This window comes from Talpa europaea (genome assembly GCF_964194135.1).
Source record: "Talpa europaea genome assembly, chromosome: 6".
Taxonomy (NCBI): Eukaryota; Metazoa; Chordata; class Mammalia; order Eulipotyphla; family Talpidae; genus Talpa; species Talpa europaea.
The window spans coordinates 57636925-57651601 of NC_140072.1; the positions used below are offsets into that span (position 1 = coordinate 57636925).

The window sequence follows — 14677 nt, forward strand, 5'->3', positions numbered from 1 at the left end:
AGGCAGGTACATTAAGCAGAGTTTGCAGAATCCTTTTTGGCAATGTTAGTGTTTAGTGTAAAGATTTTGAAAAGGTACCTTTCAAGAAAATTCCACATAGTGAGAATAAGTTTAAGTACTTTTTATTTTTGAAAAATTATTATTATTTTTTATACAAGAGCCAGGGTACAGGCCAGAAGCGCAGGAGGGTGAGAAGATTCACCAGAGACAGAGTGGGGAACAGAACAGGCAGATTGACCAAAGTACACTGCTGAGGGGAGTAGCGGGCGAGATAAGAGAGGTTTGCTCCGAGGCTGGTGGGGATTGAACTGGCACTGCAGAGGCTGCGGACAGCTTCACAGCGCTGTGCTCAACTGCCTGCGCCACTAGGGAGGCCCTTAAGTACTTATTTTAAAGTTGATCAAAGTCCAAAATAAAAATTCAAAATGGGCACATATAAAGGTAGTCTGACAGAGCCATGAATTAGCAGCTACAGGTCTAGTCTACAGCAGTTTTGAATATAAACATAGTGTCTTTCTAATACAAATAAACTTTCTAAGTTAGAATGAATATATTTAGATTATTTTTTTTTAATCTTACAGAAAGGGTACGAGGAAGGGAGCCTTCAAAAATGTACTGCTTGAGGGCCTCCCTGGTGGCGCAGCGGTAGAGCGCTGGGTTGTGAAGCTGCCCGCAGCCTTTGCAGCGCCGGTTCGATCCCCGGCTGCTCCCTGGCCACCGGAGGCGGGTCCCACATGGTGCGCAGACCTCTCCTGATGCCTGCTGCTCCCCTCAGCAGTGTACTTCGGTCCTTCTGCCTGCTCTGCTCCCCGCTCTGGCTCTGGTGAATTCTCTCACCCTCCCGCGCTTCTGACTGTACCCAGTGCTTGTATATATATATATATATATATATATATATATATATATCTTTAAAAAAATGTACTGCTTGAAAATTTAATGTTTTATATTTACAAATTAAAAAAATGGTATTTTTTGGCTTGCCTAGTATTAAGTGAAAGAAAACTGTATTATCAGGTACACACACAAAAACTTATTTACAACAAGCAAAGCTTACATGTAAAGACAGCTTAAAAGGTTAACTGTATATTAAACACCTAAGTCAAAGGTAGGTCATGAAGATGAAGGACAGAAAGCTTATATAATAAAAAAATTCTTATATGGATGAATAAGAAAAGACCCTATGTATAAATTAATATAAAATTATAGAGAAGTTTGGCTCAAAGGTACTCAGGTATAATAACTTAAAAATCTAAATTAATATAAAATTATACAGAAGTTTGGCTCAAAGGTACTCAGGTATAATAATCTAAAAATCTAGTTCCAAAAGACAACAAATTTTCTGCACTGAGTAATTCAAAGCTATTTTCTAAATAAAATTACATGCACTACATACCTTTTTATTTTAAGTGACTTACTTTCATAAAACTCATACTCCTTTAAAATTATCTCACTTCAACTTACAGAAATATTAGATATTTCATCATTCCAACAGTAATACCTGATTTAAAAAAAGTTGTAAGAATATCCATTTTTTGCCCGTAATGCAAAATAAGGGACAATATATTAATTTGTTATCAAATACCAATTAAGTATGCTCAAAAGATTAGTGATTCAAAGTTATTGTTCATGTTTTTAAAATTCCCTAAACAAACTTGAAGATATCAAACATATAATACTTTTAAGTAATCAGTCAGGTTTAGTGAAAACAATATGGGCAACAAGAAAGACTTGGGATTGTACTTGAGCTCTGCTTCTCACTACTTGATAGAATAGTTACATGTTATCTAGAAATGGAAGCAATTGCCTTGATAAACATCAAAGATTTTATTATATAATAGACATTAAATGCACAATTTGGCATACATCCTGGGACACTGAAGATTCTACATATATTGAGATACTTTTCCCCTCACTTTGAAAGTTATTGTATTAGGAACAAGAACTCAAACTTATTTGGTAAAGTAAATGTACTATTAGGCCATATGTAAGTTAATATGCTTTATTTATTTATTTTTTTTTAAAAAAAGATTTATTATTTATTTATTTGTTTATTTATTTATACAAGCACTGGGGTACAGTCAGAAGCGCGGGAGGATGAGAGAATTCACCAGAGCCAGAGTGGGGAGCAGAACAGGCAGAGTGATGAAATACACTGCTGAGGGGAGCAGCGGGCATGGCAGGAGAGGTCTGCGCGCCATGTGGGACCCTCGCCGGCAGCCGGGGATCGAACTGGCGCTGCAGAGGCTGCAGGCAGCTTTGCAGCCCAGTGCTCAACCGCTGCGCCACCAGGGGAGGCCCAGTTAATATGCTTTAGAAAACAATTTTAGTTCACTCAAACTGAGTGCCTACTACTTGTTATGTACTATGTTATGGACTATAGGTAAAACAGATGAAAACATAGCTCATAGTCCAACAAGGACACAGATACATTCTTCACTAGAGTCATGAGTAAGAGAAGAAAAAGTCTTAAATAAGGGAGTGGTAGTAGGTAAGAGAAGGAGATGATTTTTGAGAATTATCTTTGGAAAATCTATAAAACTTGGTGAATGGACATTGAAAGAAGAGTTTAGAAGCAGTGTAAGGATCACTTTTAGTGTTTTGCCTTTTTTACTAATGATGTTGATGCCTGATACAGGGATCAGAGAAAGAAAAAAGGTGGGATGGCAATACAGCTGCAGGGGAAAATTAAGTACCATTTTGAACAGATGAACTGAACTAGTCATTAGATGAATATTCAAGAATGAAACTCAGGGAAAAGGTCAAGCTGGAATCTTAATAAATCATGTGTATGAAAGCAATCACTCTGGAACACCACACAGAATGAAAAGATCAATGTGTCAAGGGCACTTTCAGGAAGTTAAGATGTGGGCAGAGTAAGAGCAATGTATAAAATAAATAGAGAAGGATCAATCAGAGAGAGAGAAGAAAAGAATGAGAAGAGTATTTCTACACTAAAGTAGCACAGTTAAAATAAGATGAAAACAAGGCCACTAGATTTTACAAATAGGGCAATCCAAAATTTTACTCAAATTTCAGTAAAGTAGTGTGAGCAAAGACAATGTGAGAAATGGTGAAAAGCTAAAGAGAAGGTATCTGTAGACTACTCTGAAGAAAGTGCTTTACAGGGGAGAAAATAGTTGCTGTGGGGGTTTAAAAAAAATCTCTTTTTAATAAAAGAATTTGACCATATTAATAGGCTGAGGGAGACTAGGTGGGGAAAAGGCTGAAGATACAGCTGAAATGATAAAAGAAAATTCCAGAACAAAGTGACAAGATGAAGAACACAGTAGAAGGTTGGTTTGAACAGGCAAAGAGACCACCTTAACCTCTGGGACAGGAGAGGCAGATTAGGAAATGGAATAAATTTTTCCCTGGTTACCTCGGATTTATATAAAAAAAAAAAGAATAATTCCTGTATTGACAGTGAGATGATTGGATAGGAAACTGGAACAGAATGGCAGAGGTTTGTCATAATTACTTAAGTGAGTGAAAAAGAGGAATGACCAAACTTAAATAGTACAGAGTCCCAAGATCCAGGCTTAGCATTGAAATGTGAATGTGCAGTGGCACCAAAACAGAGTTGTAGGATACTTCACTGCAGTACTGATCACAGAGCAGAAGGTATAGCAAAAAAGAATTTAATTTAGTTTTAGGATTTTGCCACATAAAAAGACAGAGTTGAAGGGGTAAGAGAATGGCTTATATAATCTATTATGAAATGCAGGCCCAAAAAAGGCAAGAGTGGTTTGAAAGACTGGCAGAAAATGGAGGACTTAAATGGATTTGAAATCAAATAACAATGTAAAAAGTAATGAGATGATGAATACCTAGAAGGTTATGAGTAGCCTGAAAATGACTGGATTTCTGATCCTGAAAACTTCTGGATTACAAGGTTCATGGTGTTTCCATGGATGGCAAATGCCTAATGTTTAGCAAACAAATGTAACTAGAGTTGAGGTCAAATTACTAGAAAGCTAGGGTATTTCTAGGGTATTACCCTAGAAAGGGTATTACCCTAATTACCCTAGAAAGCTAGGGTATTAAAGCTAAGGTATTGCCCCTCCCTAACAGCATGGGATGTAATGTTAATTTATATTGTACTTAAATCACAATATAAATTAATATATTAATCATGTCAATATATTATGTGACTGGACAGAGGTGGAGAGACAGATGGTAAACCAGGTGTCCAAGTATTAAATGAATGTGGAGGAATGATCTGAGGATCATGAAAAAAAGGCCAGAGGGTGAGTTCAAATCATATGCACTAATAGTTTGGAAAGGGTATTGAGAGCTAGGCCCACAACTATCTGGCTTCTTAGCTGCATATTGGTAGAGTGTCTTAAAAGACAATGTCCTCTACAGAGGGAAGAGAGTATCTTCTGAGGAGCTAAATAAATGGAGGAAACAGAAGGAAGATATGAGAGATTGGTTTCAGAGCACTCAATAGAAAGGTTTTCGGAGAAATAGCACTAAGATGTAAGAGTTATCAAGGAGAGAGGGACATATGACAATGAGAGTATGGAATAAAACAGATTTAATGACCTGGCCTATGATAAATCAAATTCCACTGAATAATGGAGTTTAACTGTGACTGACACAGCTGAATCCTAAAATGCAATGCTTCTATACAAAGTCCTAATTTAACTTGGAATACATTTCTAAGATTCTTGATCTAAAGATGATCAAAGCAGATGTAAGAAAACTCCCCAGATTGCTGAATATAAAACTTTGAATAATCTTAACATGTTTGGAAGTATTTCTGAAAAAGGAGAAATGAATTTTAGCAAAGTAAATTTATTTTTGTTTCAAATCCAGGATATACTGCTATTGACAGCATATACCAATCTGCCTTGATAACAATAAGCTATGTGGTCACCTTTTGCCCCTCCCTAACAGCATGGGATGTAATATTAATTTATATTGTGCTTATATAACTGTAACTTTTATTTGGATATGTAGGAAAACCTATATATCCATTTAGATGTATAAGATGCAGCATTCTAAAGTGAATGTGGGGGAAGGAAAAAGAGAAAAAAGTCCTATGCTGCAACTTTAAGTCAGAAGAAAAAAGGCTGAAATCTGGTCAGAAACATAAGACTCTAAATTCTTTCCAATCTTATACTGAATAAATATCTCAGACTAGAAATACTTGTACCATCTTGTATTCCAAAAATATAAAGCTTGTCGACTTGCATCACAGACACACCTAAACTACTTTAGAAATAACTTTTTTTAACCTACTTCAAAATCCATTTCTAAAGCACCTTAAAAGGAAGTATGATTAGAATATGTAATTGGTGTTGGCATCTATTATTACACCAATGAAAGGGTAAGGGTTTCTGTGAAGATGATATTTCTGATAGTGTAACAGTTCTATAATAGTTTTAGTATGTGCTATATACACCAGGTACTAGCAATGGTATAAAATATTTATATCTAGGGGCCTCCCTGGCGGCGCAGGCGGTCGAGTGCCGCACTGTGAAGCTGTCTGCAGCCTCTGCAGCGTGGGTTCGATCCCGCCGGCCGGCGAGAATCCCACATGGCGCAGCAGACCTCCCCTGTCTCGCCCGCTGCTCCCCTCAGCAGTGTATTTCGTCCGTCTGCCTGGTCTGTTCCCCGCTCTGTCTCCGGTGAATCCTCTCAACCCTCCCGCGCATCTGGCCTGTACCCCAGATCTTGTATAAAATAAATAAACCTTTGGGCCTCCCCAGTGGCGCAGCGGTTGAGCGCTGGGTTGCGAAGCTGCCCTCAGCCTCTGCAGCACCGGTTCGATTCCCGGCTGCTCCCTGGCCACCGGAGGAGGGTCCCACATGGCGCGCAGACCTCTCCTGCCGCCCGCTGCTCCCCTCAGCAGTGTATTTCGGTCCTTCTGCCTGCTCTGCTCCCCGCTCTGGCTCTGGTGAATTCTCTCGCCCTCCCGCGCTTCTGACTGTACCCAGTGCTTATATGTATGTATCAATCAATCAATGAATAAATGTTTAAAAAAAATAATAAATCTTTAAAAAAAATAAAAAAATAAAATATGTATATCTTATTGGGATTAAGGATAACTTCTATTTTCTTCATTATTCTTTTCTATGATATATATGTATCAATTACTATTATAATGAAAGACGTACAACTTAATATCATAATTTAACCATGTTCTCTTACCTGAAGGAACTAGAGAATCTTGTTCAATAATCCTTGCAGAGGCCAAATCACTGATAATATACTGTAACCTTAAGTGTCTGAATACTGACATAAACGGTTTTCCTTGCTCAGTTTCAAGAAAGGTCACACCTTCAAAATCTATTAAAAATTAAAAATTTAAATTAGTCATTTTTTTTGAATCTGCTAATTTATTTTATTCTTAAATGTTTTCATGTGCATGGACAGACAGACAGACACACACACATATACACCCCCATTAGGATATAACTTAGCTAGTTTCAAAGTTTCCAAGGATTTTATATACCTCAGGTGTGTGGATAAAAACTTGGGATGATTTAGAAAAATATCCCCCAGGAAATTAACTTTGTTCCTAAATACACCTGTGGGTTGGGAATTCAGCCATATACCTTTCTGGGATTAGGAGCTTACAGTGTAGCAAGATGGGAAAGGAAGGCTAAAGAATTGCAGGTAGAGTTACGGGTATTCCTTCGTCCAAGGACTGAACACTCCAGCAAAACTCTAGAGCCCATATGCTTTCCTCAAGGGTCCTTACAAAAATACAAAGGGCATGAACATTTCTTGGGATTCTTCTAATTTATGTTTTAGCTACATGTAATGAACACTAAGTAATTATCTATTAAAATACAAAATAAGATACAAAGACATTATAGTCATAGATTTGCGATACCTGGGTAATATTTATTATTAAAGGAATTCAAGTTTATGAAGAATATGAATTTTTGTCTTTTAGTGAGATTTTAAGGTAATTTCTAAAAATAGCTACTTTCAGTTGCATTCTAATGTGCCTTCAGGAGTGGGACGGAAAGGCCTAGAGTTAATGCTATTAAAGAGGGTCTTGTAGATATTCCTAGCTTATTTTCTATTGAAGAAGGTCTACCTATGGGAGTGTACTTACTAAGCCGTTACTATAGAGAATAGGGAAAAAAGTTGAGAGTTGCTATTATTGACTATTATGCCTTAAATCACACTTCGCAAGGAAAACAGGTTTTCTGTGAATCAAAAAGGAGTCGTCGTCCACTAACAGAATTTGTTTCCTGAAAACTGCAAAATGACAGCTAAGCTAATGAAAATAATTTTCACAATTTTCAAATTTTTATCTCACATATTTTTTATATTCTTTTGGTGCCTACCTAGAATCAAAGAAAACAAACAAGTAGTAGACACATTAAAAAAAACTAATAATTAACTTCACTTATTGTGTAACAGGCATCTAACAGTGGATTTATGTCTTTTTTATTTTTATAATAACTAGCATTAGTTCTACCTCATGTGTTGAATTAAATGTGCCATTTTTGTGATGTATACCAGCAATACCATTATGGTCTTAGAGATGCTCCATCACACAAATAAGCTATAAAAATCTAATGCTAGATTTTCTTCTAGAAACCTAGAAATTATCTCATGAAGCCATTTCTTTAAAGACAGAGGAAAGATTGACTCATTTACTTTTTTTTAAAGAATTCAAGGAGTGGGCCTCCCCTGGTGGTGCAGTGGTTGAGCGCCGGTTTGATTCCCTGCCATGGGTGAGGTTCCACATGGCGCGCAGACCTCTCCTGCTACGCCTGCTGCTCCCGTCAGCAGTGTATTTTGTCAGTCTGCCTGTTCTGCTCCCCGCTCTGGCTCTGGTGAATTCGCTCACCCTCCCGTGCTTCTGACTGTACCCGGTGCGTGTATAATAAATAAATCTTAAAAAAAAATATATAAAGAATTCAAGGAGTTAAAGAAGTATGCTTTAAAGATTGTAGCTGGTCAAAATTGCACCAAATTCAAAACTAATTCCTATGTCTGTGTAGAAAATTTCTAAATATCTATTGTTTCTTGTAATCCTGACTTACATATACTGGAAAGTCAATTAGGAAAACCTGAGAAAAATAGTTAAATATAATGGGTGAGGAGACCCTGAGTTATTTTTTTCTCTCCTATTTCCTAAGTATTCATCATTTTTATAAATTTTTATAAAACTAATTAAAATGAACTTTTACTTTTCTTGTAGGAAAACTGAGCATTAGATTTATATTTTGTTTTGTGGAATAAATGTCTCCCTGAAAATTTATCTTAAACTATATACTTTTACATTATTTAGGCTGGGATGGTGAGGCTAGAAAGGGAAAACCAGAAGTGAGCTGCAGCTTTCCAATTCAATTTCTGCAACCTGGGCTACAGAATTTCTCTCCTGATAGATTGCTGTGATTAATCCATCTGGAGTTTAAATGAGCATAAGTTTATGTGAAAATTTATTTAACGTCCACTGTTTCTATTGAGCCCTTTTTTATTTTTATAGTTTCTCCAAACTCCTCATTTCTTTCAGTTTTTCTCTCTCTCCCCCACTATTTTTTAAATTTAATTTCTCTCCTCTACTTCTCTAAGCCCTCTTTAATCGCCAAATGTAGCACCAAACTATATGTTTTTTTTTAATTAATCTGTTGGTCATTTAAATGTCTATATAACTTTGTAAAGTGTAATTTAAACTTACTATATTTTAAATCAAGTTAAAGTTTATTGGTATGGTTCTTTACATATTTTGGTTCATGAGCTTGATAGAAAAATAATCTATCTGGATTTAAGTTAGGAAATCTCACTATATCTACAAAAATCCATTTAAGCAGGGCACAAAAAGTACTAAATTTTAAAACTATAAACTTCTCATCAAAAGACACCTTTAGGAAAGTAACTGAAAGTGCAACACATAACATTTATGACAAAGATTGGTTATCAAGAATGTATCAAGAATGTCCATAAGTCATTAAGACAAATACAGTATTAAGTTAGAACAGACATTTCACAGAAAAGGAAATATATGGCCAACAAACACATTTAGAGCTGTTCAATCTCTTTAGTTTTTAAGGAAATCATAATAAAAAACCACAATATAAAATAGTTCAGTATTAACTAAAATAAGATGATATATTGTCCAGTGGTACGCTGGAGCTGGGTCATACTTGCTCAATGGAGTTGATGGTATGCATTTCTCCCCAACCTGCATTCAGTAATGTCCTGTGGTTATTTTAAAATCAGCCATGTTGGGAGAATTTATATCATAGAAATTTTTGAAATGCCACAAATCAAGATTGTTCTTAGATAAAGGTGGTTTACCAGCAAACCACTTTTTTATCCATGTTAACACAAACATACATAATGTTGTAACTTGTCTTTTTTTAAATCACGGAGATAATGAACACTAAATTGAAGATAATGGTTGGAGAAAGTCAGAGAGGAACAACAGGAGAGAAGTATATGAGTAGGCTAAGTTATTAATGCTCTAGTACTTGAGGATTATTTTGTGGAGGTTCAATATATTATTAAAAATAAAAAAGGTGGCCATACATAGACAAAAAATGATGTGAACTAAGAAAATCATGAACTAAGGATTATAATTTATCAACTTCTTGGAATATAAAGTCATTATTTTTTTTTCTGTATCTGTTTTAGCAAAGCAAAAAGTATCAATACTTTAGTTCATCTCTGTCCAAATAAGACCTTATGGCACTTGATCTTAACACATTTTATTTTTTTTTTAATTTTATTTATTTATTTATGCAAGCATTGGGTGCAGTCAGAAGCGCGGGAGGGTGAGAGAATTCACCAGAGCCAGAGCGGGGAGCAGAACAGGCAGAAGGACCGAAATACACTGCTGAGGAGAGCAGTGGGCATGGCAGGTGAGGTCTGCGTGCCATGTGGGACCCTCGCCCATGGCTGGGGATCCAACCGGCGCTGCAGAGGCTGTGGGCAGCTTCGCAGCCCAGTGCTCAACCAGTGAGCCACCAGGGGAGGCCCTGATCTTAACACATTTTAGATCAGTCTCCTCTGGGAATCTGGTGGAAGGTAACAGAATCTCTCCTCCCTAAAAATACATGCAACATACACACATATATATAAAACTCAGCACCCACTTTTGGGTATAAGTGACATACTGAAGCTCGTCCATAGATCTCCCATGTTAAGAAGTGTTGCCTGATAGACAGGGTTTAATTTGTTAGGGACAATTCAATGTAGTCAAATAAAATATAAATGCAACTGTGAAGATTTATTGGTGATTTCAAAAAACAATAGTGTGGGGGATCTAAATACGGTGTCAGGTCAAGCAGTAATAACTCAGTTAATAATAGGCAAGGCATTTATCAATTTTCTCAGTGTAAATGAGGGGGTAAATTAGATAACAACTAAGTTCCTCTCCAACTCTTAAAATTCTAGGTCTATAAAAGGTCAGGGTCTGATTCTATTTAATTTTTTTAAAAAAGATATACTTATGCATACAAGAGCTGGGTGTGGGCCAGAGGTGTGGGGGGAAAGGGGGTGAGAGGATTCACCAGAGACAGAGTAGGGAGTAGAACAGGTGGATCAACTGAAATACACTGCTGAGGGGAACAGCAGGCAAAATAGGAGAGGTCTGGTGTGCCAGCTGGGCCAGCTCCCTGGGCAGGGATCAAACTATGCTGTAGTGACTACCCACAGCTTCACAGTGCTGAGACTTAACCCCTTGTGCCACCAGGAGGCCCAGGGTCTGATTTTAATAAACTACAATTTAAAAAAAGTTCCCATTGAAAATCAGGCAAACCTTTTCTCCTTTTTGAAAACCAGACATCTGTTTCAGTCAAAAGCTGTTTTAAAGATCCATTCCAAGAAGGCACAAGTTGAAGGAACATCCACTAGGTTAAAAATTAAGAAAAAATATACATCATAATTTAATTATTTTGCATTTTAAACTGCTTCCACCTTAAAAAATAAATTAAAAAAAGTTCCATTTTACAACCAATGGAAAGAAGTAAAACTATTATCTGATATGTTTACAAGCTTTAAATTCATCATGGCATTAATCATGATGTGATAATAAAAACTAGATGATTCTGTGATAATTGAATTTATGAAAAATATTTATAGTCTCAAACACACTGAAGTTACAGCATTAAAAAGGTAAAAGTTTTAAGATTATATAATTATATTATTAACTTTAATTTATTTGACATTATCAATTAACTCAATTTACTATATACAGAGAGATGTGAGATTAAAATAGTAAGAAATTAAGCAAGGGAAATGGAATTTCTTTGTCTTGTTGCTGTTGAGATAGTATGCACAGTAGTGTAAAGATGAAGGATTTTTTAATTCCTGGCTTCACCACTAAATAGCTGGGCAAATTACCTAATGTCTCTGAACTTTAATTTTCATGTAAAACTAGCATGCTAATATGTCTACTTTAAGAGACATTAATATGTTTCACGTGAGAATTAGTATTTGCAATAAGAATAGTCTTCTGGCACAATGTAAGCATTTATCATTATAGGCATAAATGCAGTTATGACAAGAAAAAAGAATGAATGTTACCACTGACTCAATAGAAATGGATTTTCCATTCTCATTTAATGACTGGATAACCCAGTTACTAAACTTCTTTGATGAAAAGCAGTAATACACTCTCATCTCTAACATAAATACAAATATAATATAACCTAGAAGGTGTCTCATTCTCAGATTTCACAACTGTGTCAAATGCAGACTCCATACTGTAGACAAAAAGCTTTAAGGCAAAATTATGCAGTGGTAAAAGCAATGGACAAGATTTCATAAGACCTGGGTTCTGCCTCAAGTTCTGCCTCAAGTTCTTTAAGAACTTTAAGCCTTAACATTTGTAGAACAAGAGTAATAGTCAATTTGTCTCTGTAGAGAGTTGTGAAATACAATTACATTAAAACTGCTGAAACCTTTTTAAAGAATGATGTGAAACAAATGCCTGAAGTGTAAATAAGGCTTAAAAAAAAGAATTTCAACATTATATAGAAAAAGTATTATGAAAATGCCATAAAGCCATTCATTCAACTGAAGCTCAACTTTCAAAACATTTCTGAAAACTGTATTGAACATTTCTGATTATGTAAATAACATGTTATTGTTGGGGGAAAATACCTGGGAAAGAACAGAAAAGTATTTCTAGGATAAAAAAGTATATAAACTACAAAACTAAAATCACTCATGATTTAACATGTTCACATGTTAAAATAAATATTTTCTTCCATTTATAACCACTCCTTTAACACTGGACACCAAGATCTTTCTAGTTTTTCAGAATTATAAGCAATGCTGAGGTGACATTCTTGCATATATCACATTATTAATACCTTTTTAAGAGCTGTGTATACATCCATTTCCACTTGCATCACAAATAAGTTAGATGAACCAATGAGCTGTTTCATGACATTTATACTAGAAAAGATAAAACAGAAACAGTTAGCTTATTTTCATATATAGGTTAAATGACCCTGGTGGAGCCAAAAACTTTGTCTTATTAAAAGTTACCTTACTCTTTTTTGCCCAAGATAAAGAATTATAGACAAAAAAATAATCTGAACACAAGTATACTTTTAAAGGTTTTTTTTTTGTGAGCTGATAAGGAAACAGAGAGACTTGCTCTGCTACTGAAACAAATTAAAGCAAGGTCCCAATAAGAACATTTTTAGTGTGCTATGAGAAAGTGTCAGTCTTCCGCTGCCTTTCTGCATCACTCAATGTTTTTTTTTTTTTTTTAAAAGACACCTTCACTCACTAGGCCTAAGAGAATCACTTAGTCATAACAGATGTTTTTATTACTACTAAAAAGAGTAAAATCAAGAAATATGTATAAGTTTAAATTCAGAGTAGAAATGGTATCACAGGTTTTTTGTTTTTTTATCTTTCTTTCCTTTAAGTCATAAAAAGTCAGAAGAGCATATGGATTTGTAAGATGACCACTATGAATCATCTTCCTTTTGAAAAAGTCCAATGAGAAATTTTAAGAGAAAAAAAATTAGTGTTTCAAATGACTTTCAAACAGTGCAAAACTTTGCTTATGCTTTGACAACATTATTTTTTTTTAAAGATTTTTTTATTTATTTATACAAGCACTGGGTACAGTCAGAGGCACAGGAAGGTGAGAGAATTTCACCAGAGCCAGAGCGGACAGCAGAACAGGCAGAGTGACGAAGTACACTGCTGAGGGGAGCAGCGGGTGGCAGGAGAGGTCTGCGCGCCATGCAAGACCCTTGCCCGGTGGCCGGGGATTGAACAGGCGCTGCAGAAGCTGCGGGCAGCTTTGCAACCCAGCGATCAACTGCTGCGCCACCAGGGAGGCACTGCTTTGACATTATTAAGTGATGTTTTTTATGTAGAATAATGCTTCTCAAAATTTTCTACCAAAGTATCTCTGAAGGGCAGAGGAAAGGAAATGCCAGAGGAATCCAGGAGGTGGTTTAGCCATAAAAACAATATTTCTATTTACTCTTCTATTTAATCTTGGCGATTCAAAGAAACTTGAGTTCTTGCTATTCTATAATGTACTTAAACATAAAAATGTTTACCTCTTTCTTACTTCTTTGCCCCCCTTCTCCCCAATCAGTGAGATGCTTTGGTTTTGTCTTACAATATTCAATGCTTTGGTTTTGTACATTTCTGTGGGAATGCCATATATTCCTAGAGATATTTGTAACCTTGTCTCAGAAGTACTATGTCAAGAAAATGCAAATCTAAAAATGGCTATAAAGCTGACTGATCATTAAAAGTTATTTCCCATCCTCCATTTCTCGGACCCATGACAGATATACGAGCCCTTTTGTTATGAATAAGCTCCTATGAGCCAAGACTATGATAAAATAATCTCTGCATCCTTCACAGTCCTTAACAGAGTCCTTAACAGATTATCTCTGTATATGGTGGACATCCAGGAAGTATTTTCAGAAGGGAGGTAGGGATGCAAAGGAGGAAGAAGCAGACTTAATTCAAAAGGTCAAACTAATTGTGAATTTACTTTCATTAGACGTAGCAAGAAATGTTAAAACAATTTCCTCAAACTTATTTTCTCAATGGTTAAGATATTGTTTAAGGTAAATTTTAGATTCTCTAAGAGCCAAGCAAAAGTGAGGTAATACTTAAAACTTTTCTCAAGTTTTATAGCAGCAATGAATTGTTCCATGAAAATTTGCTACAACAGAAGATATAATATATACATGATAATCATTTAGGACAAAGAATGAAATTTGTGTAGTATCTTCAGCTCATGATTGTAGTCAAGACACCTTTCACTGTTCACTTTAATGCATCTGTGTTTTATACAAATTATCTTGCATACCTTTGCAAATGAAAAATGGTATTTTAAGGTGATTAATTATAAAGTTATTTAAGATTAAAATACCTGAGTTCTTTAAAAAGTTCAACATTCTGATGAGTCATTAAATTGTTTAGAAGCCATTCAAGGCACCTGAAATGAAAATATATAATTATTATAGTCTATCATGTATTTATGATCTACTAAGTAGGACTTGTAGTTAAGATAAAAACAGATTATTAGTCTTGCTAGGACATGCTCAAATTTTTATAAATATGGAAAATTTAGTATTGTTTTTGTGAGCAATTATTAAGAGAATATTTCTTTTATATTAATAAAAGCATTTCTAACAAAGAAAACCTGCATTCAATTTTGTGTTTCATGGTTTATGAAGTTTTGCGTACTTCTAGACCTTCTTTATATCTGAAA

General features: G+C 35.4%; 1 protein-coding gene across 1 annotated transcript in view; it reads right to left on the bottom strand.

Moving 5' to 3' along the window:
• The window catches only part of GMCL1 (germ cell-less 1, spermatogenesis associated), a gene marked incomplete at its 3' end in the record, with an annotated part of 40840 nt that overhangs the window by 14618 nt on the left and 11545 nt on the right, over window positions 1-14677 (bottom strand). Inside the window, exons 6-9 of the mRNA XM_084234446.1 lie at window positions 14336-14401; window positions 12291-12375; window positions 10733-10823; window positions 6157-6294 (exon numbers count right to left, since the gene is read on the bottom strand). Of these exons, the coding sequence (XP_084090572.1) occupies window positions 6157-6294; window positions 10733-10823; window positions 12291-12375; window positions 14336-14401 (380 nt within the window). The remainder of the gene's footprint in view (window positions 1-6156; window positions 6295-10732; window positions 10824-12290; window positions 12376-14335; window positions 14402-14677) is intronic.